Here is a 25,254-nt window from a genome sequence, read left to right on the forward strand (position 1 = left end):
AAGAGCTGATCTGTGGGAGAAATCGCTCTACTTGGTTGTTCAGCTGAGTGAATCAGTGCGAGAGCAGTGAACAAAAAAAGGAAAAGCCCTTCGAGCCTGTTGCTGTAGTGTCCATTATTTCACCCTTTTAGCGCGGTTTGTCCTTATTTTTCGCCACCATCTCTTCTCCAGTGCCGTTTGAGACTTTCAACCAACATTAGATTAGAAGTAGTGAGTGTGTTGTCAAAAAGTGCTGCTTTCTCATAACAAAGATTTGCATGGCCAAATACAGTCATGATCAGGTCATCAAGTAAAAATGAGTTATATGAACTCTATGTTTTTAGCGTGTCATAGTTTTATGTAGTTGCTTTATTTTAATTAATCTCATACTCTTAGTTTCTCCATGTTCATCTCCCTTCTTGGACTGATTTTGTCTTATGTTTTCTTTTTTGTGTGTGAATATTTGGAGAAGTTTGTTACGTGCAGTGATGGAATGTAGCTAAGTACAACTAATCAAGTACTTTGAGTATTTGAGGTACTTGTACTTTGCTTGAGAATTTTCATCTTCTGCTACTTTATCAAGTACTTCCACTCCACTACAGTTTGGAGGCAAATATTGTACTTTTTACTCACTAAATGTATTTGATAACTTTAGTTGCAACAGTGGTTATGTGTAAGATTGTTCATCGTGAAACCAAACCAGACCAAACACAATATGAATACACTGGACAAAGTCTATAAAGAAGGATGCAAAAAACACACACAACTGAACATATTTTTCTGAAAAATAATTTATTTCCAGAGTAAAATAAATGATATGTTGCCATACAAAAAGTGTAAGAAAAGGGACGATGCCAAAACTTTTAACTGCAGAGAGATCAGTCGTTCAAATGTCCAGGAATAAATTCAGTGTGCTACACGCAGCCTCCTGTAGCATTTCTGTAACTTTTATCCCAAATAATACAGGTTTGGAGGTACTGATTATATTTCTTTTCTTTTTTTCCCCCACAACAATGCAACATTTCATCACTATGAATAGTCCCAAATCTTTTGTGGCATCTGACACCTCTCAGACAATTAGATTATATTTCTTTTATACTTTCCTTTCAAATACAATCTAAATAAACATTCTGGGCCTAACGATACAAATATATTAATACTCCTCATCTCTTTTACTCGAATGTCCAAACACAAAGAAATATCTCTCTCGGTTTTTTCTTCTTTTCCACTAGGCGCAAACGTCAGAAGAAAAAAAATATAATTAACATTCTCATTGAATAATCCCTTATTAAGACATATTAGGCTGAATAAACTCTGCAAGATGTACAAACAAACGTGGAAATGAAATCAAACTTCTAGAATGAAAAACAAACCTGCCGTCTGACACAAAACTAGTAATAAACACGGACCTATGTGACGTGAATTGCACCTATGAGACGAGACTTCACAGTCTAGTCTACAGTATCAAAAACAGGGCCTGTGATCCAGCAAGAGAACGAGAAACTGAACAGTGCACGATGACGTGAAAACACTCGCTTGTTTAAAGGTATTAGACTTGATTTCTGACAGTTAAAAACATCTAATAGGCCACTATAACAACCCGGTGAGGGTGTTTCTGTCCTCGTTTTAGGAGAAACCTTCCTGCATTCAAATCAAATGCATTGAAACGGATCAACTATTAGTTTGTAAACACTTGGCAACTTTTTTTTTTTTTAAATATGAATAAACTGAAGAGCCACCCAAACTTGTCTCGTAAAAATCTCATTTTTTTTTTGAGAGAGAGCGACAGACAGGACACACAGTGCACTGACTGAAAGGAAGCTGTCATTTATCACACTGGATCACCGGAGTCATGACAGACCCCTAAAACAATATGGCAACTCTAGTTGTAGTAGCATCATGTCCACTGACTAATAATCAACTAGGACTGAGCCGGACAGTACTGTAGTCGTCTTCTACCACCAAGTCAACAAAGGAATTCACTGGACAACACCTCGCTGATACGTAAACGACTAAAAAATGGACCCTTTCGAAAGTTTACCGAGGACGTTGGTGCGCAGTGGACACGCCACGTGTCCTGAGACCTGAACGGGCCATTAAATAGATTGCCTTTATCAAAAACTTTTATTTTATCCTTTTCAAGAAAAGAGGAATAAAATCATAAAATAGTCCTTTGAGAGAATGTGAATGTCCACATTGTCCTTTTTTGTCTTGCATAACAAACTATAAAACTGACTCCATATTTTCGCAAAACTCATGGTCCTCTAGGTTATATATAAACTTTGTCCTGTCGACTTGTTTGGGGCCGTCTGTGAGCGAGGGGTAAAACTCAGCTGGCGTCATGAAGACCTCGTGACCTTTGATGTACTTCTTGTAGTTCCTGCGTAAGCAGTACCACGTGGTGCTGTAGAGGAGGAAGGCGACGCCCTTGAGGATGATGGCGAGGCTCACGTACAGGTGCCTGTATTTGACGTTGTCGTACAGCAGGCAGGCACCCTTTTCGCCGCAGTCTGAACTCCAGAAAAGGCAAGTAGAGTCGATCCCAGCACCGAAGATCAGAGGAGGGGGGATGAATCCTGTGAAACAGAAACAGAGGCTGAGCACACAAACTCTTTCTGATCCGTTAAAACATATGAAATACTAGTTTATATGCATTCTGGGTCGATAACAGTTCATTAGGCCTTTTTCTTTCACTGTTGACATCAGTATGCTGTACCTCAGCTGATTTTAAACTTCATATCTATGCTTTTTTTGTTTGATTTGGTTTTCCTTCTCTCTGCTCTCTCTTACAAGCGAGACACTGATGAGACACATTGATTTTAGAGCAGCGATTTTCAGATCATTCTTAAAGGAACAGCGTGACATTTGACATTTCTTGCAGAGTTAGACGGTAAGATAATTATCACTCTCATTCATGTAAGGTAAATATGTAGCTACAGTCAGCAGCTGTGAAACTTAGCTTAGCGTACAGCCTGGAAATGGGGAAAACTGGTGTTGCTATGCGTGAATGTAAATCAATCTCCTCATCCAACTCCGAGTAAGACAGTGAATCATCTTATTCAATAACCTTCAATAACGACCAGAACATTTTAACATGTTTAACATTATTGTATGAATCATTAAGCTATGTCCAAGACTGTGTTTTGTGAGGTCACCTTTCAACTATCTCAACAATCAACTGTAGATGATGAGAGTTTCATTCTCCGAAGCTTTTGGCACTCCGTGTCTTTCTCAGCTCGTTAACACGGATAATATTTGACCAGAATTTCTCCCGTTTGTCCAGGACAAATCTTCCCGGACCGGCACCAAACGGAAACGCTGACCTGCGTGCGTCTCAAAAATCCGATTTAGACTCTCTTAATCCCATTATTACTCCCACTCCCGAGTGTGCATTAGCTTGTCCAACAGTGAAGCTCGATGGTTGATCTGATTTGTTTGTTCTCCATTTGGCAATAAATAAAAGAAACAGAGCATCTCAGGTCGACCGAGTCACGTATTTGCATGAGTGATGAGATTATCAAATGAGACAGACCCGCAGCATCTAAAATGGATGTGTCATCCGATAAAAGCTCTTACCGAGAAGTCGCAGCAACAGGAACAACACTCCGAGTGCGTATGACTTCAGTTCAGGGCTCACGGTCCTTCAAGAGAAGCAGATAGAATCAATTATGGGTTTTTATTAGATTCTTTGCAAGAAACTCTTTACAAACACAGACACACACTCTCATACGGTTATATCCACAGGCATACCTGATTAGGATGATAACAGAGGGAGTCTGGGCCATGGCTCCGACCAGGCTGCAAGCACAGATCACACACAGGAAGATGAGGAAAGCCTCTTGGCAGCCCGGTGTCGGACATTTCCCTGGAACCGCTGTGGCGAATTCACTGTCGGCGGATATACAACTACATCCAGTCAGGTTCTGTGGGGAGAAAAAAAAAAGACGATTCAAGAAGCGGTCGAAGGCGAAACGAGTAAAACGAATTACAGGAAAAAAACGTGTTATTTTCCTATTTTCATATGTGAAGGAAGGCCTGGTGGTCTGCACTTTGAGAAGTAAAATAAACTGCTCTAACTGCAGTGAGAAGGCAGTAAAAGTGACATTTTCGTGCTGCTGAGCTGAGAGAAATTCTCTCTGCGTGTGATTTGAATATAGAAGACACTAATCTGCAGTCGGCATCTGATCTCGAGACAAACCACGGTAAGACTTGATTGCCCGGCGTGCGATAGCTGACGACAGAACTATGAAACACTGCGACTCTTTTACTTTGAACTCTCCTATCAAAGAATATAAAACATTTTTAATAAGTTCAAGGAAAAGTTTGCATCATCTGCATTCACTGGGTAAGTTTTCATCTGCAATACAATGCCCCCATTTTCTTTTCCTGCCACTATCACATCTTGGGTTAAAGACCTGAGCGTTGCGCGACGTGCCCCGAGCGGCTCCCGTTCGGGTGCAGCCGGCGAAGCAGGCGGACAGGTAGGTGACGCCGTTGGAGCCGCACACGGGGCTGATGGAGGAGGTGAGGCAGTTGCAGTGACTGATGCACTGAGCGTCGGGTTTCTCGCCCACTCGCAGAGTCCTGAACAAAGAGAGAGAGAGAGAGATGAGCATCCTTACCGACTACAGCTGTGTGAGAAACAAACAAAATCAAAAGGAGCCCTCTCGGCCCGTAATCGGTGATACTACAGGCCTCTGGTCTAAATTTAGAATCTCCATGGAAACTTTGCTAAACCTGTTTTGGTTCAGGGCAACAAATCAAAGAGGAGTCAGTACTTCAACAGGACCACCGAACAAACAAACAAACACTGAAAATACAAACGCTTAAGACTAAAATGTGTCTGTTGTACAAAGATTCAAAACCAGGCAAGTCAAGTGAAGACACCTCGGACACATGTAGAGCTGAACTGCTGGAAAAAACATCAATCTAGGATGAAAATGCACACGGATACATCCTACTAACACAGGTCTCGAGGCAATAAATGGTCTTATCCCAAAGGGGTGGACACACATGGATTCGCTTGTAAACGACAGTGATTTGTTTTGTGTATGTGAGTGAGCTTTTTAAGATATTTACTGTGAAAAAGGATAAATTATCCTCCTCGCTTTAATTTACTTTCTCTTCTCCCTTCCTCCTATATCTGTTGGCCTCTGGTGTTTGATACTGTGGTGCTGTTGTATCAAGTGTAGCTGTGATCAGAGCTGCAACATTTTAATTATTAAATCAATCTCATCTAATCTTCTAATCTTTTCTTGATTAACGGATTAAAGCATTTGATCTATGAAACTGAAGAATGAGCATCGCAGGTTTCAAAAATCTCTTTTTTCATTCAACAAACAGTCCAAATCCTAATAAGATGTTCAGTTTGCGATCACAGAGGAGGAGACCGGAAAAAAACCTTACATTTAGGAAGCTGTTGCCTTTTAAATGGTTTTTATTTCAAGTGTCTATCCGCTCCAGAGGCTGAGAAATAGAAAGGTTTTAGTCGGCGTTGACACTTCTGTCATGTTTTTCAGAAAACCCTCCGGCTTTAGAGGAAGTGTTTTCAAACAAAGCCTTCGGTTTTATCACACATTTTTAATGGGCGCTCTGAGTCTAGGTCAGATATTTACTATTTGAATCCTAATTGTGTCATATTCAAAGTTTTTTCATTTGGAGTCGATGTTTTAAATAATTCTCAGCTCTCGAAAAACATAAACAGACAGCGACAGTGGTCGGTAGATACAGTTGATCAGTTAATCAATACGAGAGTGACAGAAAAGTCCTGCTGAATAATAACTTTCAGCTCTAAAACACGGTCGCAGGGCCGGAGACCGGTTCGCTCTGCTGTATTCGTATTCAGTCTGTGCAGCCCGGAGCAACACGAGGTCACTTTCTGAATAGAAAAATCTTTTTATGGACTCCGTTAAACCACACAAAGTAGTTTGAATAAAAAGTGAGCCCACTGTGCTCCAATGACCGGCAGCGATAAGAATTTTCATTTACACATGAACCCTCCGTGGTTCACCTCCAATGAAGTCCTCTGGCCTTGGCAGCAGCTTCTCACAGCTCATATTTATTTATTAGAAGTGCTGGGACTTTATGATCGGACAGAAATGTTAAAAAATCAGTCACAGTCACTCACTCGCTCCTGTCCAGGAGCGTACGATAACATATCTATACATTAACTTTATGATTATTTATTGTATATAATGTACTGTATGGTATATAGGTAAGGTATTTAATCTCATCTTCAACACAATACTCAGTTCCTGATCTGCTGAAGTTGAGTGTGACTCTTTGCTAAACTGGAAAATGTTCAGTTATGTCGAGCGTGTCATCAGACCAGTTATCCAGGAAGTCAAACCAGATAACTTGCATACAGCGTGACCATGCTGCACGCACTTCAAGGTGTCGTAAAGTCTCTTTCACTACTTACAAATATATTTAAATATCAGAATAACATTGCTTTAACCCAGTCGTTCCCAAATCTTCTGGCTTGTTAACAAAGAAATGTCTACTTATGAGCCCTCTGTGGTGTGATAAGTCTAAGAAATATGATTTTATTCTTACCTGTTGCCATAACTGACCGTCACTCCTGCGACCGGACCGGTGTCACAGCCCAGGAACAGGAAGGAGACGTAGCAGGCAGTGGAGATCAGGTTGACCAGCATGGCCATGCGGATGGCTCCCAACGCCGACAGGTTCAGCTTCTTCACCAGCAGACCGCCCATGAAGATCCCCAGACACGCACATGGGATGGCGGTCATACCTTGAAGATAAATTTGCACCAATAGTGTTTATTATACCGGTATACACAAATGTGTGAAGTTGCATGTGCGAGGCTGCTGTGGAGACGGACCTAGCAGCTGGTTCGCCGAGGTGGTGGTGAGGTTGAACTGCTGCTCGAGGTATTTCCCCAGAAAGGCTGCGAAGCCGGCCACGACCGCGATCTCCATGCAGGCCGCCAGGATGATGCAGGTGAAGACGGGGTTCGACAGGAGGTGCTTGGTCACCTTGGGGATCACTAGACAGAAAGAAATAAGAGAGGACGACCATAAATATCAGCATGTTGGTGAGCAGGACAGGACAGACGTGATTCTCATGTCTCATATTAAAAAATACTTAAGTAATAGTACAAAGTATTCTTCTCAAACACTACTCAGGGTTTTAGTTACTTTTTAACCGTTGATGTTTAATACATTATCAGTCGCAGGCGTTCAACCAAAAGGGTTTATATAACACGGTTTAATGCAAACTTAAGTGAGAGGAAAATTACAGAATACTCGAAAACTTAAATACAGTAATTTGAGTAGCCGTAATTAGTTACTTCCACACCCGATACATATAATAATACAGCTCTGACTGGGGACAATCTGCATTACGGGTGCTTTTACTTTCTATGCTTAAAGTAAATTTTACTTATAGTACTTTAACATTTACAGCGCTGTACTACATTACTTCATTGTGGTATTCTTTTCTTTTATATATATATATATATATATATATATATATATATATATATATATATATATATATATATATATATATATATATATATATATATATATATTTAAAATGTTTAAACACTAACAGAACATTTCTGGGTCAGTACTCCACAGGCTCTCTCACACACTCACCCCTGAGTTGCTGACAGCAGGTGGCGCCGTTGGCAGGCTCGTGGTTGCGTACGACCCCATTACTCGACTTTGGAGCCTCATACTCTGAATTGAGAGAGGGAGGAAGCATAACCTGCTCGCTGTCCACCCCCTCCTCTCTCTCCTTGGTCGGCAGCGACTGAGGGAAGCCGAACATGAAGAGAGCCGAGCAGAAGAGTAAGGCACCGCACAGGAGGAAGCCGGCCCACCAGGCCCCGATCCACCGCGGGTCGTCTGGAGTGATGAGCAGCTTACCTGTGGAGAGGCAGGGGCGGGAAGTCAATACACAGAGCACAGAGGAGGGAACGCATTTAAAAACAAACACAGGAGAGGCGTTGAACTCACTGGTGTCGATGAAGATGGCGTCCACGTAGAACTTAGTGCAGAGGGAGCCGAGGATGAAGCCGCAGGCCGGCCCGAACACCAGCGTGGAGAAGAGGATTCCTGCACGGGAACAAACGTCAAGTTTAAAAGTATGACACTTTCAGAAAGACGAGCACAAAAACAACAGCAGGTCACAGACAAAAAAATCACGAGATGCTCTGAATGATTCTGTTAATGCTTCCTGGATGATGACATAAAACCTGCCCGGTAAACAAAAAGATGTACAAGGGATCCTCTGTGCAGACAATGTCCCCATGACCTCAATAACAGGTATCAACTTCTGCACGTACGAACGCTGCTGATGAAGTCAGCAAATTCATGAATGACTTAGAAAACAACAAGAAATGCAAAGCAATCAAGGAAAGCTATGTGAAAGTCCACAGCCTCAAGTGGTCGTGTCTCTGTGGAGGGTCTTATAGACGCTCTTATATATAATATATACGTCTTATAGTCCATTTTAAGCAGTACGTGCGTGAGTCATTTCATAATAAATCTCTCTTCAACAGTGTCCAGCCTGTGTTTCATATATCTTTTTATTATCACAGGGCTCCAGGGTGCGACTACTTTGGTCACACATGCACCCAAAAATCTGTCAAGTGCAACTAAACACTTTCACTGGTTGCACCAACACCAGCTGGGTATGTAGACAGTTAGTTCATGTTTAAAGTTAAGACTAAGCTAATAATTAAAATGTATTACTGGGTGCTTTAGTTGATCAAGTGTAGAGAAATCTAAAAACTTTGTCCTACAAACGATCCTAAAAAGCTGCAAATCTTCACATTTGAGGAACCATTTCTGCTTCTGCTTCACTCCCGCTCTGCTTCTCGCTGTGTGTGTGTGTCCTTTTCCCGGGCGGTTACAGTACAAAGCACCAGAGCAAAACATGGAAACATTTTGGTTGTCATGAAAGATCAAATCAGCCGCTTCAAACCACAAGGCGAGTGCAGCAGCAGCAGCCGCCGCGCTCGGTTTTTTTGTCACGATCACGTGGCTTCTCGTCCTCGCAGAGCAACACGCCGAACAAACAGATACAAACACACGCTGTCAGGGCGACACCTGACTGCAGACGCCGGCTCCTCTCTCTCGGCCCTGTTTGTTCTCGGCCTAGTGGGCAGCTGGAGAGATATAAAAAAAAATGTGGAGCCTGGTCCAAAAATCCTCATTAGAGCGCTGTCAGCGGGGCGAGGAGTCTGGCACCGTGACTCAGACTTGCAGGCACATAATGAAGACTCAAAGCTCAATTTGGGAGACAAATTTCTCCCTGACTGTAAGTCCTGTGATCTGTGGTATTATTAGACTGCAGCCGCACAAAACCAGATCTAAGTTTGACCACCGCCGCTCACGAGAAACGGCCACGCCAGCCTTCAAATTACATTCAAAATGAGATAAAATCATCTCTGCCGTTCCCTTTTCCCTCCCTCCGGCGCTGCAGCAACAGAAAACATCCTCTTTTATTGGCTGCAGGTTGGCCTGCACATCGCTGCTATCAGCACGCCGTCTCCAGTAAGATGCTGTTTGGATGCCAGGAGCGAGCCACTTAATGAACAAGCGTGGAAACTGTGACTAAGCTTTGTGCATCTCTGCTAGTGTTTAGAGCGAATGTGAAAGTCTGCTTCCTGCCTTGACCACCCACATAGGAAGGGAGTCGACGCATCGACATTATCGCGGCCTCGTTCTCATGAATAGTTTACTCTTTCCGCATAAAGGAAACTGTTTAGAGGTCTTTAGGCGTGGCTCTCTACCTATATTGCCACATAAACTGACTCGTTTCGGCGAGGGCGAGGAGCGAAACGAAAGAAAAAGGGATTTTAAGTGTCAGGATGGGAACATGCTGCCGGGTTTTTTTCACATGCATCAACTGAAACATCTTTGCGGTTGACACTTTGACCACGGAAGTGAGCAAAGTGTGTCCACGAGGCGCCAGAGCTTGACAGGTTTTTACCTCGTCCTGCTGCTAAACTCTGAGTTCTGGTATAGGAAAAGCGGGCAGAGGCTTTTTTTCATGCCTGATGTCAAAGTTTAAAACAACTGAGCTCAAGGGACACACACAAACGGTGGGATTCACACCCACAAACACACACGGGCACGCAGGAAAGAGGTGCTGCGGCTAGTTACCAGTGAAACTGTGCAGCTTAACCAGCACTTTCATGACAGAAGGGGCTGCAAGACTGGCACATTTGCCTGCGGTGTTGCAAATGAGGCCGGTGCACCCTCTATTTCGAGTGTTTCCTTAGAAACCGAGTGTTGTCTTCTCATAGCAACAACATCACAATTGCATTCACCACAGGCCAGACCTCAAAGAGGAAATTCAGTTAGCGAAATCACCTTCCAGGAGATGACGCCTCAGCTAGAGGCCCCGCGAGTCCACAGCCACTGAGAGGATACATGTTTCCCTCAGAGAGCCGTGCCAGCAACCCCTGGTCGCTTTGAGCAACGCTGCCTCCTTGATGATAACGGCGTGCCGCGGCGCGAGCCTCGCATGAGGAAGAGATCAGTAATCTATGAGGGAGCATGCCTCCTTATCAATCTGCTGCTGCTGCAAAGGGAAACAAGAGGGAACGCAATTTTGAATTCGATGATAATCTTCACATGAAAGATCGACTCAAAAACTTAAGCTGGAAGCCGGCGGAGGGGAAGCATGCGGCGACCAGGGCGCTTTCACAGTGGGATTAAGCTAGCATGAACATGAACTGGAGCTCGTAGTCAAAACAAAAGTCCAACACTGCTTCAGTGTAGTCTTGCCTCCATTTTGCTCGAGATAATAACATTGTTTCTACCTCTACGTGGCCAAATCTCCAGTTTTCACTTAAAGGAATAGTTCAACATTTTGTAAAATATGTTTATTTTGCTGTGAGCGCGGTGAGAATACCGATACCCAAGGGTGTCACTTTGTTTTGAAATTTTTTAGGCAGCACATGAGACATTAGAAACTACTTGTGCAAGCTAGGCAAACATTAGCATGCTAGTACTGTAAGCTAGCTAGATAATCTTATCGCATCTATCAATTAATAAACAAAAACAGTTTTCCTGCACATGTTGTAGGCTGTCGCTCAACCTTAGTTTATAGTGCACTTCTCATTAGTTAACATGTCCATGTCTGTCCATTAAGTATCGAGCTAGACCCAGGAGGTGGTTAGCTTAGCTTAGCACAAAAGGTGGAAGCAAGGGGAAACAGCTAGCCAGGCAACCAGAGGAGACTCCAGGAAGTCAATGTGTCCCACCACGAAGTAGTCGGGCACATAACCCCAGATTAAACCACACCCTGAAGGTGTTACACTTTGTTTTTGTTCGGAGCCACGTTAGCTTTCCATTTTCAATACAGACACGAGACTTCCTAATGTAGCTAACGGTACGGTAATGCAGCAACAGCCTGCAGCAAGTTAGCTTAGCTTAGCGTAAAGACTGGCAAAGGTAGAAAACAGCTAGCTTGTCTCAGTCCAAAGAATTAAGCTTTTTTCTAACAACTGTGTAGTTTTATAGGGAGTAAATACAATATTTGTTGTTTAGGCTGCCTGTTTGCCTCTCCTTCCAGTCTTTATGCTAAGCTAAGCTAAGTGCCTCCTGACTCCAGCTCTGTACGAATAAGGATATATCCCAAAAAAAAAAAGTCAAACAATTTCTTTAAGTTAAATTCTCCTATGTAAAGACAGGTTGATTTGGTCATTACTGACAAGCCTGGTCACTGTTATTAAAAACGTCTTCCTCATCCATCTCTGTGCTACAGTTATTATTTTGTATTTCAAATAACTGACTCTTGCTCTCAGGTCAAAGATAAAAAAGACAACTGTGCTCGTACAGGCTGTCAAGGGACATATTTCATGTTCATCACGGACAAGGTTAAGCTGAAGGGAGAAAAAACAAAAAAGGGAAAACCTAAGCTGAGCACATTAAATCTCCATGAAGGACAATGCACGACCACAGCCGTGGGTAATCTTTGCAACACACTACACTCCTCCAAAAAACCGCCTCCAAATCCCTTTTCCCCTTCCGGCGGGCCTGTTACGAGATAAGTACAAAACAAACTAATTTGTTCATGTTGTAGTTCGCTCGAGCCTTTTTTAGTGTCCTGTGAATTACACTCTCAGGGGAGCATGTCAGATGTAATTCAATAACAAAGCTCAGCTCTAGTGTTTTTGTCTCGTTCTAATTTGTTTAGAGAGCGGTGGAAAAAAAGGCTTGGGAACGCTGCCGTCCGTGAGGCCTCGTCCCGGTTCGGATATTAATTAACCCCGCAGATGCATCCCCATATCCTTCTGCACTATATCTGGGAAGTTTGCATATTAGACCCACGCGTTCCCTCGAACACGGAGGATGGGTTGGGTTTCTTGTGAAAACTGTAGATCGGGCGGTGATTCACAAGAAGCGCTTGTGGGTTTCGGTCGCCGACGTCATGCTGTTTATCTTCACACTTGGAGAGCATTTCCACAGAAGTGCATGACCACATGCAAGCAGGTCCATCTTGTATTTATAGCTTTGTGAAAACACCGTGCAGAGATTAAACCGTGATATACTGGAAGAGATGGTAACAGGTGGCAGTTAAAAATCTATAGTTGCAAAAGTTTCTTTGCACCATCTGAGCCGAGAGGTTTTAGACGATAAAGGTTAAAAAAAGGCTGGCGGTAATCGAAGTGTCGGATGCATTACGGCTGCACCGTCCTCAGTTTATGTCCTGCCCTCACTGTACAAAAGGAATTCCTCCTTCTCCTCCATTAATCCTGCTCAAGTTGGCTCGGTAATCCCCCGAAGCTCAATAAGAGCAGAGGGACAGCGCGATGTGGGAGGCCAAACAACAGCTTGTGCCACTTTCACGACGAGGCCAGACTGAAACCGAGAGTGAGCTAAATGATGAAGTTAAGAGCAAAGAGCCCTTCGTGTCAGAAGGTCGACTGTTTTCAAGGTGACATTTACAGCGACTGTAAAGTTTAAGACCGTGTGATTTAAAGAGCTTTCAAACAAAAAGCCCAGGCTTCCTCTTCTGCCGTACATCAGGTCATAACATCCTCTGTGCGAGAAGTGTGGAGACGGTTTTTTAAGATTGAAGACACTCAAACAGGCCGGAGAAGTCTGACTGAGAGCAGAGGCCATTTTCTGCATGTCCAGAGAGGTATCATTCACACTGACAGTTACACAAAAAGGTTCAGACGAGAGCTCTTCAGCTCACACGCCACACCTAACAAACATCTGCTTCCTGGCAACGCTTCCTCTGCTCTCATCAGCTGCACAGAAGCAGCATGCAGCTGTTTTCAGGTGTGAACAGCAACTGTTGTGATTTGTGACTGAGCCTCACCGCTCTGTATCTGTGGTTTGAAGGCCGGAAAGGTCTGTCAGTCTCTTATAATACATGCATAGATGCTAAGCTGGTTATTGTTAGATAGCATGTTGTTAGCTGATAGTATTAGCTAGTGATTGTAAGCAATGATAGCTTATAATAACTAGCTAACAAAATCAACAAACAATATGCTATCTTACAATAACCAGTCAGCCTAATACCATCTGCAGATGATATGGTAGCTAATGTTGTTAGCTAACAATAACCCTGTTTGCTGATGGTGTTAGCTAGCATGTTATTAGACAATAGGGTTAGCTAGTTATATCATTAGCTAGCATATTGTCTAATGATGGTATTAACTTGTTAACATTTGATAGCATGTTGTTAGCTGATGTGTAAGCTTTTTATTGTAACCTAGTGTGTTGTTTGTTGATGCCATAGCTGGTTATTGTAAGCTACCATGGTGTTAGCTGATGGTGTTAGCCACTTATTCTTAGATAGCATGTTAGCTGATGGTGTTAGCCGTCCGTTAGTATCCGTTATTTTCTTACTGTGCCATTGTAGCCAGGCTACGGACTACAAGCTAGGCAGCAAACATGTGCAGAGCTCTGCATTTTGACAAAATGGCGACTCAAACATGACATGTGCTAGTTTCTACCTGCAAGCAGAGCGACAGGTGGTCGTCAACGTGTCCATCAGCGCTCTGGTGTTACGCGAGAGGACACAGTTCATTTGTAAGTACTGATTTTAGACGCAGAAGCTACATAAAGTGGCTGCAGAGTGAATTTAACTGGATCGGTTACACACATCAGAAAAAAAAAAGCGGTAGAGTTGGCCACATGTCGTCTTCTTTCACATCACATCAGTGTATCATCATGTAATTAACCACAGCTGTTCAGAAGACAAACCAAAAGACCGCCAGCTTACAGGCCTGTGGGTTTATTTAACAGGTCAATACTCTCCACCTACACCTGTTAAAAAAGGCTCATGTCAACACGTGCTCCATTTTCTACAATTCAAAAAACCTGCTGCAGTTTTTTTCACCTTCATTAAAAAGGTGCAGCACATTCAGACATCAGGTCGTGGTACGTGATTCACGAGCGACACAGTCTGTGGCTCTCAAACTACAGCCTCCTACATCTGTTAATAACACAGCGAGGCACACACCGAACCTGCATGATGTCACGATCATAGTAACCCATTCATCTCTATCAGTTCTGTACATGTTAATCACTTTATTTCAGGAAACGCATGAAACGAAACTTGCATTACGACAGAACTGCTCTGTGAAGTTTCGTCTCTTCCCGTTTCTTTCTCGCACGTCTTTGCGCCGTCACATCTGATCTCGATCTCAAAGTCGTTTGTCTTCAGGCGCTCTGAAGGGGAACTGACGAAACTCTTATCTTACATTTGTCAAAGCAGATCTAACCCGAGCACCACTTCCTCTCCTATCTTTGGACGATATATAGGCCTGTCACAATAATCAATAAATCAATTAATCGTACGATAAATTAAAATGAGCTCGATAATTTTGCCGGCCTCGATAATTTCCATTTGCATGCTTGTTTGTTTTCCTCGTGTCAGTCACCATCCCCATTCACACTGCCGTTTGCATGCGGGGTTCCTGCGCCAATTCTCCGCATCCGCCTTTGTGTGAAAGTTTCAGATGTGGCGAGGGGTGAAATTTCGCTGCGCCTCCGGAGGTATCAGAGGCGCAGTATTGGCGAACTGAGCTGGCGGCACGGAGCGAGGGCGTGTTGATCTGATGGTGTTGGTGTCTGATAACTGTACAGATCCTTCACTCAACAAAATAAAGATAAATGTCCCACAAAGCAACGTTACAGGACCAAACAACAGTAACGTAGTAACTGGTCGTGTCTTTGGCAACTTATGTGAGGAAAAAAATACCGCAGTTATTCGTGGAGAAGTGTCTGTCAGCCTGTCGGTCTGACCGACTCTTTGTCACATTTCTGCCCGAAAAACAGCGTCTGTCCCCGGCAAAAAACTTTAACTCACCAAGTGTTTGTCGCGGTGAAAAAAATCACTGCGACGGTCAGTTACTGTTGTCATGGTGACGGTCAGCCCTCCCGAGAGTGAAATAGTCAGACAGCGTCCAGTTTACTGATGGCGATTATGTAATTATGTAAATGATAGAAAAACGTAACTTTGTCACTTTCCAGGATGTTTGGTGGGTCAGGATCTCAATCACAACACATTATAACAGCATCCATATGATTATAAACAGACAGCTGGTACATGTTTAGATTAACAGGAGGACACCGGGGAAACACCTTGAAAAAAACACATACGTCATCATCATCACGTGTACCGTCACGCCTCCGCATCACTACAGACAATGGTGCTAACATTGTTGCTGCAGTAAGGAACCGTGGCTGGCCATGGCTCAATTGCTTTGGCCACAACCTCCATCTTTATTTATTTTGGATATTTAAAATGTCTTCTTCACATTCCAATATTAAATATTCTTTAGAAATAAAGGTTTATTGATCTTTGAAAGGGTGTACTTGCATTATTTTGCCATTATCATTATATTAGTTGAAAAATGGTCTCAAAGCGACAATATTATCGTTTATCGCAATAATTTCTAGGACAATTTATCGTCCAGCAAAATTTGTTATCGTGACAGGCCTAACGATATACTACCGGCGCTCTAATCCTGCAGACTCCTGCTCGGTGACTCCCTGACACTCGGTTGACACCCGACGTGTGAACCTGTGAACAACAACAAACAAACTTGACAGGAAACGAGCCAATTTTAAACGAGTAAATCTCCTTCACCGAGATTAAATACGATTGACTTTGAATTCTTTAAACATTTAGTGTGACACAAAACCCCCCCGAGAGTCAGACGTGATCGCGGTGTGACTCCGGTTTATGCAGATGGCTGTTATGTAAACTCTGCCGACGTCACGCCGACGGGATTAATAACAAACAGGTAAAAGTCGTGCAAAGGTCGCCTCTGAGGTGAAGTCTATTTTGATGAGGTACAGAGGATATTAAGCCGACTAAATCTTCAGTGATCCATAAGTCAGAACTAACAGCATTAGACAGCAGCTTTCACCCCAGGAAGTGAAGCCTCGGCCCACCTGAGTGGCTTTTAGCATCAACGTCGACATCAGGTGTCAAGGAAAATATTAATCACACCGTAGACGGGAAGTCTCACGAGGTATTTTCAAAAACGATCCCTATAAAAGCAAAGTTTGCAGTATTTTACATGTAATTAGATGATTTAATATGTATTTTCAGCCGTGTTGACGCCTTTGGGATGATTTTCAGACAATCCAAAAGGTTTTTAAGTGTTTTATTTTGGCTCATCTCGTGGTTTATTGATGAATCAGTGGATTATTTTCTGAAAAAATGCCTGTTTTAATCCTAAAAGAGGTAATAAAGTGGAAAATTGGCATTGGTTCCTGATAACGTCCCTGTTGTTCAGCTAATTAATTAACAAGTCATTGTTCCGGCTCTTAACTGGTGAGTGAAGGCGGGGGGGGACGACTGAGACGGCTCGTTGGTCAGCTGTACCCGACAGTAACCCTGTTGGCTCTGCACAGCCATGACCTAAATAACAAGCCAAAGCTTAAAGTAGGCTCTCAACTCACATTCAAATGCCATTACATCAGGATCATCCTGCTTTAACTTCCGCTTACGTCAAAACATCCCAAAAATTTGAAACATCCCTTCCCCGCACACGTCCCGACCGCCATCTGACATCGCAACGGCATCTTCTGGTCCGTCCCGACACTCGTCTTCCAGCAGACGAGTGTCGGGACGGTTTCGCCGGTGCCATATGGGCGCGATTTAAAAAGTGCAGCTTAAGGACACGTTTAAAACTATTAGCATTTTGACCCTGAGGATGAGCGGCGGGGTTTACTGCAGAGCTCGGTCCAGCCGGCCGGCCGGCCGGCCCGACACACACCGGCTTCTCTTCCCCCCTCGACACCCCGTCGTCACGTTAAGCCGAGCTCTGGCTCAATCTAAGCCTCCGAGGGGTGAAACGGGAGGTGAGGTGAGCGTCGGGGCCTTGCTGAAGGCTTCACTTCCTCGCTGTGTGAACAAGACTCCTGATATGAGTCTAGACTGCTGATAACAAGATTAAAGTACATACTGTACAGAGTTTTACCACATTATCTTCTTTAATTAAACAAAGATACAGACGCCAGGACGACTTCCACTTCCACCGTTTCACTTCCCGATGTCAGGTGCACGAGGCTCGTTATGAGTGCACATGATGAAGTCAACGTTCACAGCATAAATATTCACATCAGCTCAATAAAAGCACTAAAACTTTTCTCTAGATGCCGATTTTACTGTAATCTGTGTGAATATGTTAGATTCTTAAACTTGTCTTATAGTTTCTGAACCTTCATGGATAAAAAAAACCAATAAAAAACAAATATATATGTATTAGTTCAAGTAGTGCGTTAAAACACAAAAGGACAACAACTATCTGTTATCAGAGCTGAAACAATCAGTCCATTAAACCCTTAATTTGCCATTTTTAAGCAAAAATGCACAACATTTTCTGGTTCAAGCGTCTCAAACGTGACGGTTTGCTGCTTTTCTCTGCGTTAATTTAACATCTTGGGGTTGAGACATTTGACGAAGTTACCTCGGACTTATATTTCTCTATATTTCAGAGCTTGAAACCCAAATAAATGGTAAGTTGACGTCCGTTTTGTATCAGAGGTAGAAAAAAAACAGCAAATGCCGACTGAAGATCGACTGTGCCCGACAGATCTCTGTCCTGTTTTATAATTCAGGCGCTGAGATGACTGAGCTGCCACATCTCATGACTCTGTGGACGACAATACAGAGAAAAATCACTTAAGTGAAACACAACTGCAGCAGGACGGGAAGAGAGAGAGAGAGGGAAAAAAAAAGGTTTTATCGAGTGAGATACACGGCAGAGCTGAACAGTGAAGCACCGTCATGGAAATAAATGCTTTTTCTAATCTAAAAAAAAAAAATAGATGGAAATCCGACTCTCTTGTGTTATATAAGACAGAGAAGAGCCGTCGTATTAAACTTTGGGAGACGAGGAAAGTCTGTGCGAGTGCGTTCGTATCCTGTGTCGGTCTGAATATTGGAAAGGAAACGTTCTTGATTATAAAAGCAGAAACGTCAACAAACAGGCGTGAGGGAAATTAAAAAATGGGATGATTGTTTAAAAAGCAGCTATCGTGTTTAAACGGAGGTCCGACGTCAAACTACTTAATCTGTTACAGCATCGAGTGGTATTTCTTTAACCCTACCCGCTGAAATGATCCTCAAATATCTGCTCGAGTTGGCCAAAGTTGTCGGGGGATTTAAAGACTCAGCATCATCCATCGTATTAAAGGTCTTGCACACTCATACGGGCGTAAAAGTCAACGTTACAGGTGCAAGAGAGTCGAGGAAATGTCAGTCAGAACCAGCCGGCACACGTCCACACTGTCCTGAGACGAGGTTTAATAAATGCTTTTCACGGTGTCGCAGCTGGACAAGGTGTAAAATCAGCTGCTTCAGTTTCAGGGTCCTGGTCCTGGTGCTGCTCGCTCGCCGTCAGCATGCACGACACGGCAGAGCAGAGCCGTCGTTAATGTTATTAGTGACGCCCGTGCTCGTCCAACTGTGACAAATCAAAATGTCTGCGGTGGAACAAAAAGTCTGTGTGGGTTTTTACCTTTGGGCCCGAAAGAATTTTCCGTTGGATCTTTTTTCCTTCAATCACTCAGCTGACTTCTCGTCTAAAACTGAGACTTATGTGATCCGATTGTGGGCCGATAACGATGTTGAAACATTAAGAACTTGGCCAATAGCTGATGCCGATATTGATACAACTACCTAATCAATTAAAATAGTTATTCAGTAGTTAGAAAACCTTACAGAGTCATGGCAGGGATGTCACCAGGAAGAAGCTCGTGAGCGTGCCGGTGTGAATGCCGTCGTATCTGCCGACGGTCGACGGCGATCAACAAGGCGAATATCGGCTGGTACCAATCAGCTGATATATCGATACATTCCTCAATGAGCTCTTTAAACGTTCCCATCATTGTGAGAAAAGAAAATGTCAGCATCACTGTGATTACAAACATCATTTTTGCATCAAAATTGTCATTTTTTATTGAAAGTTGCTTCTGGAAAGCAAAGATTTGTGGGTCAGAACATCTCTGCAGCTTCATTATAATCCTGTTTCGTCACATTTTACTTCCAGCCTCTTGTGACTCGGATATTGCACTTAGCCGTAATGCAATTTTGCTATTATTTCGAGTAAAAGTAAACACGGCACATCCGAACATGTGACGAGCGTTGTCTTGTGCACATTTGTCTGCCAGGGTCGTCTTCCGCCTCGCAGGTCGACGGCATTAGGCTGCTTTGACCTGACGTGCAGTAACTTAATCTCTGAGTCCAATTAACCTCGTGTCATCACTCACCAACTATTCCAGGAAGCAGTGAAAGCCCTCATTAACCTAAATGGCACCAGCATTAGTTAGCTCTGACTGAAGTCCATTTGTTTCCCGTCCTACGGATTTAAAATCCACAGCGCTAATTAATAAAATGATCTCCTTTTGTGTCGGGAACCCAAACGAATCATTATAATGATTTTAATTAATTGTTCCAGTGACTCGACGCTGCCAGGTTGTTTTCAAATATTACAGTAATGCTGAGCTTCCACTGCTGTTACAATAATAATAATAATGACGGGTTTCTGTGCCATAAGATTACATAAACAGACCGGGCGTGTTTTCAAACAGGGCGCTGATGTGATGCCGAGAAGCTCAGAGGAGTCGGTCAGACTGCCAGCTCTGTGAACGCCGGGTCAGCAGAGGAGGGAGAGAGCCGCCGATAGACGGCTGTGTAGGAGTTAATGCAACAGACCGAAGCCTTGTCGCTCTGCCCCGTCACAGTGATCTGTTTGTAATCTTGCGTCAGATGTTTTCTCGGAGCCCGAGACGGAGCGACCCACGGGCTCCATTGTTGGGCAAGTCGGGTGGTGGGATGAAGGGCTTGGAGGAGAAAAAAAGGGCACAAGACCAGAGAGCGTACGTCTCTCTCTCTCCGCTGGAGAGTCGCAGCTGCTCTATTGAAGACGAGGAGCGCTGAGAGGTTCGGGCCTCTTCGGCAGCAGCTGGTTACGGCTTCTTCAGCAGGTGGCGTGGCCTAATTATCAGGATAGAGGTGCCAACAGCCTGTTTCCCCTTTACTCGGAGAGCATGTGAGAACCAGGCGCACGGTATTCGGACCGGTTGTACGGCACCGTGTCCGCCACCAATTATAACGGTACGCCAAGTGGGCCGCATCCTGAGGAAGAGGAGAATCGGTGGGGAAGGACAGATGTGAGGAGGATGAAGTCACTAAATTATCCAGTTTCAACCTTCTTACTTCGTAGGGCTGGAGCGATACGGCCTTAAAGTAACACTGCAATATTTTAAGGCTATATCACGATACACAATATATATCTAGGTTCTGATATTTAGTCTAATCAGGATTATTATAATAATATTAATATATTTACCAGCCCTACTGCTTGTTTTGAGTGCTACATGCTCTAAAAGCCAGAAGTTTAAGAACATTTAAGCTCATAAACCCAAAATATTTTGATTATATGCATCAGTTCTCTTCTTCTTCTCACTTTAGGGATTAAAGAGTGGTGCCTCTACGTCCAACAAACCATCTCGGACAGAGTGCAGACACCATCAGTTACAGCTGATCAATAGATAAAGGCGACAGTTAACCAGAATAAACGCCTCGTGGTTGTATATGCCTGGTTGAATAACGGCAAGAACATTTTTTACAGAATATTATGATGTCATTGTGCATCAATCATCATATCCTATTAGACGCTGGTGTGACCTTTGACCACAACAATCTATTCAGTTCGTCCTTCAGCACACGTTGGCCAATAAAAAACAGTAACTATCGTTAAAAGATTGGATAAGAGATTTTTATCTGGTTTGTTGCCGACAAGGAACCAGATCCAAAACGACCAAACCAAAGAACAGCAGATGAGACTGAACTCTTCAGACAGATCTAAAATGCTTCCTGAACAACAGTTTGATTTATAACTCGAGGTTGTAAACCAAGCAGCATCGGGGAATGAAAAACTCCAGCAGAACCTGCCGGATCAGGGTGAAGCCAGACAACCCAGGACAGACTCGCCTCTGTTTACACATGAAGCAAATAAAAAGTTGACTGAATCAAACAGTTAATTATAATTACTGCCCACCCCTATTGATCAGAGTCCATTTAATTAGGCGCTGTTATCCCTCACCCTCCGCCATCAGTGATATGGGGATTAAGTGCTGAACATGCTTCTGAGTAATCCTAGGAGCCCAGAGAGCAACCACTTACACACCACTCAATCAATGAGGCTTGGGATTTGTGGTAAAGCCATGAGCGCAGCATGAATCTGTATTTTCCTGAGCAAAGTCCTTCACCAAGGGCGTAAACTTGTCGCACTCTTAGCTGCTCATTTTTAAAGAATGATAAATTAACTTAGCGGCTCGTTTTCAGAATGAAAAGCGAGGAGAGAAAGCCCGAGATGGGAGCTGACCGGCAGCTTCGTGTGGGTTTTTAAAAAAAAAACTAGCTGTGGTTTGAAGGATCTGGCAGAGACTGAGAGTGACAGCTGCATCCTCCACAGCAGGAGCGGAGGAAGGAGCGAGCATCTCAATCCAATAGTACCAAACAAAAAAAAAACAACAACAACAGCATAACAACTGGCCGTTTCTGTGGCAACGGCTCGCTGATGCTGCCGTGTTTATGATCCGTCTCCTCCCACCTCTTATCCCCACGCTCCTCCCCCAATGGATGACAAAAAAAAAAAAAATCCCCTTTTTAATCAGCAGTGACAGAGCCTGTGACCCAGATTGCCTTGAGAAGGCAGCATGGTGGCTTGGTGAGGTTTACTGAGGCCACAGAGGGAAACATGATGGGTAGAGGAAATAAAAAAAAAAAAAAGGTGCCACAAGCAATGATTAGGCCCAAACACGATGCAGCAGGATGCCACGTGCGGCACCTTTCAGGCCGCTGAGCCTCGTCTCCGCTGTTGCAGATGGCGATCTGATAGGAGGAAAAAAAAAAAAGACAACATGCTCGCGGCTATAGCAAGAGGCTCCAACATACGGCTCTGGTGAGACGGCCTCAGGGTGTCATATCTTTTATCCAACACTGATCCACTTCCAACAGAGGTCTGACCTATTTACTGGCTTCAAAACTCACACGTTCTCAGATCTGTCAGGGTCCAGTCGAGGAATAAAAGGTTCACCGGGCCAGAGGAGTTCATCAGTGGAGCTGTAAAAAATGACCTGTCGGACCGATTGATTTCACACTTAGATTATAGTCGAACAGGTGAGTCGTGCTACGCCAGGTTAACTCAGAAGTAAGAGCCAACTTTCTTAAGTCTACGAGGTTTGATTCACGATATTTTGCCGACGATCTAATTCTGAATATTTGAAACTGTTTCAAAACAAAATTTTGGAGTATCGATACACCAGTCCTACCAGAACCATGTGCACTTTGGACACACACACATTATTTTTAAGAGAAAAAAAAACTAATGTTTCAATAAAGTGCAATTTAATGTTTACTACAGTCTTTCTGCTGCTGATACTGTACATCACAGTCATGTTATAGCCTTATTATATTAATCATTTAATAAAAAAATCTACAATTTCCTGCCCAGTTTTCCGCTAAATAATATTGAATATCAGTATTTTTCAAGGTATTGTATCAAAGTTTGAAATGTCAGTGTCGACTCAAGAATACAAAATAACCCTAAAAAGATAAAAGTGTAGGAATTGTGTATTTATTTCCTGCATCGTGGAGTCAGTTTCACAGAATCTGACATAAACAGTGAGATAAAAGAGATAAAACAGTGTATAAAAAAGTGCATAGCTGAGTCCCTTTTTATCACACACACTGACAGAAACAGCTCTGGAGTTAAAATATCTCAACTATGTCTCACTAAAATCTGTATAAACACAGTCTGTGTATATTAAGTTGAGAGAAGTTGACAGTGACGACTGGTAAATGTCAAACTGTCGGGGGAATCCGTTTAGAGCGCCTCCATGTTTAAATAAAAATATCGTTCTTTGGCGCCAGTGTGTATTATATCTTTGTATAGATATTTTGTCCCACCCCCGTATCTACTGTGTCTTCATGGGAGGCTTCATCGGTCGACATATGTTCAGCTGCTTTCCTCTATTTTGTGTGTAAGCTGCCAAAAAAACAAAATGTGAGGATTAAGTGAAACCTTGGGGATGTTTACGTCTGATCTGACCGGCCGAACACCCAACAGACAGGACCGTGCAGATCGTAGCAACACATGCAACCGGCGTAATCGTGGTGTCACTGCACTACTATCCCACAAACACAGCAGATTGAGTGCGGGAGGTGATTCACTTCAGACGAGCAGCCAGATGACGAGTCCTCGTGAGGCTACTACACGGCCCGACACACTGCACAGATCTGGGAATGTAAAAATCAACCTCGCGCCAAGTCCACACCCCTCCGAGGCTCATTTAACACGAACAGATAGCTTCGCACACACCCGCCCCGGCCGATTCATATCAGAACCACGTGTAAACAAGCAAGACGGCGGCTACTGAAGAATCTAAAATTACTAACAGTGAACACATTTGCTCGGCAGGACGGGACTGAAACATCTTCCTCTGCTCAAATTCAATGAGACCTTAACTTGAGGAAGTCGTAAATCAATCACAACGACTGTGAAGGGTGAGGTCTCCTCCTGCTCAGCATCATTTTAGCTCACTTTCTGTCTGACTCCTTTAAATGAGAGTATTTGTGGATAATTACTGATTAGCTTTGAGACAACAGCAACATGCTGTTGACCAGTTGGACACAAGTTAATCTCATATTCATTACCCTCTCTAGGCCCCGGGGCCCGACTGGGTCATTTAAACAGCAGACGAGGGAGCGTTCTGTCACACACGGTGCACGTTGGTTCATTACGGGGATGCAGAGAAGCAGCGGCTGGCTGATGAACGTTCACCACGACGGCCGTTTATCATCTTGAGATAAAACAAACTGTGTTGCTAGGCAAACTCAGCACGCAGCTTATGGCAGGGACGGAAAAACCCATTTAGAAACTAATCCTTCAAGATGACATTAACATGCGCTGAGTTTAAGTAGCTTATATAAACGCCCTGCTGCAGCAACTGTTTGGAGTCAGAGCATTTTAGCAGGAATGTCGACAAGTCTCTCGAGGATCCCTCTGGGACCTTTGTCACTTCGACTGCCGACTATCGTTTTTTTTCCCCCCCCTAACAAACCTAAAACTAAATTTATCCCCGCAGAGCTGAAGTGAACAGAAATATCATGAAATATATCTTCAAATTTGAAAGACAGAGATACAGCCTGAAAATAAAACACAAACCAGCGGTTGGCAGCAATAATACAAAGATATGAAAGGCAAATTTTTTATGGTTTTTGCTCTCCAGGTAGAAGCGGTTATCTTTCTCTCAGGCCACAACGGAAAAAAAGGACCTCTGTGTTCCCCCACAGCTCGTCTGTCATTCCTAGTTTGGTAGTTTGGGCTGTGCGAGAGAGAGAAACAGAGAGCGAGCGAGCATGTCGGCCACAGACGCTCCAGAAGGCTTGTGTTCGCCAGTAAAACTCAGAAGCACTTCATGCTCTCGGCTGTCGGAGCTGCTGCTGCATCCTGTGACTGCTGTCTGTCATCGGTGCACCAAGTCGTCGTTTTCACTGTTAATTTATTCAATAATGAAATGAAGAAGGTCTCTGGACATATCAGAAAATGCTCGCTTAGCATTCAAGCCTCTGAGTGGGTGGATGTGTGTGTGTGTGTGTGTGTGTGTGTGTGTGTGTGTGTGTGTGTGTTTGATTGACAGCTAAGCCGGCGAGGCTCGGAGACCGAATGTAAACAAACCACAGTTTACAAGTCAGAGGCAGGTTTTTATTAGCAGCGGTATTGAAGAGTGAGGAGGGTAACACTCAGCC

General features: G+C 43.5%; 1 protein-coding gene across 1 annotated transcript in view; it reads right to left on the bottom strand.

Annotated features, from left to right (window-relative positions):
• Positions 1–752: 752 nt before the first annotated feature.
• slco3a1a (solute carrier organic anion transporter family member 3A1a) overlaps positions 753–25,254 on the bottom strand; it is a 36,775-nt gene continuing 12,273 nt past the window's right edge. The window contains exons 4-11 of the mRNA XM_073472758.1: positions 7,965–8,063; positions 7,602–7,874; positions 6,824–6,988; positions 6,535–6,733; positions 4,395–4,563; positions 3,730–3,902; positions 3,556–3,620; positions 753–2,555 (exon numbers count right to left, since the gene is read on the bottom strand). Coding sequence (XP_073328859.1) covers positions 2,203–2,555; positions 3,556–3,620; positions 3,730–3,902; positions 4,395–4,563; positions 6,535–6,733; positions 6,824–6,988; positions 7,602–7,874; positions 7,965–8,063 — 1,496 coding nt within the window. The 3' untranslated portion in view covers positions 753–2,202. The remainder of the gene's footprint in view (positions 2,556–3,555; positions 3,621–3,729; positions 3,903–4,394; positions 4,564–6,534; positions 6,734–6,823; positions 6,989–7,601; positions 7,875–7,964; positions 8,064–25,254) is intronic.

Source organism: Pagrus major, chromosome 8 (assembly GCF_040436345.1).
Source record: "Pagrus major chromosome 8, Pma_NU_1.0".
Lineage (NCBI taxonomy): Eukaryota > Metazoa > Chordata > Actinopteri > Spariformes > Sparidae > Pagrus > Pagrus major.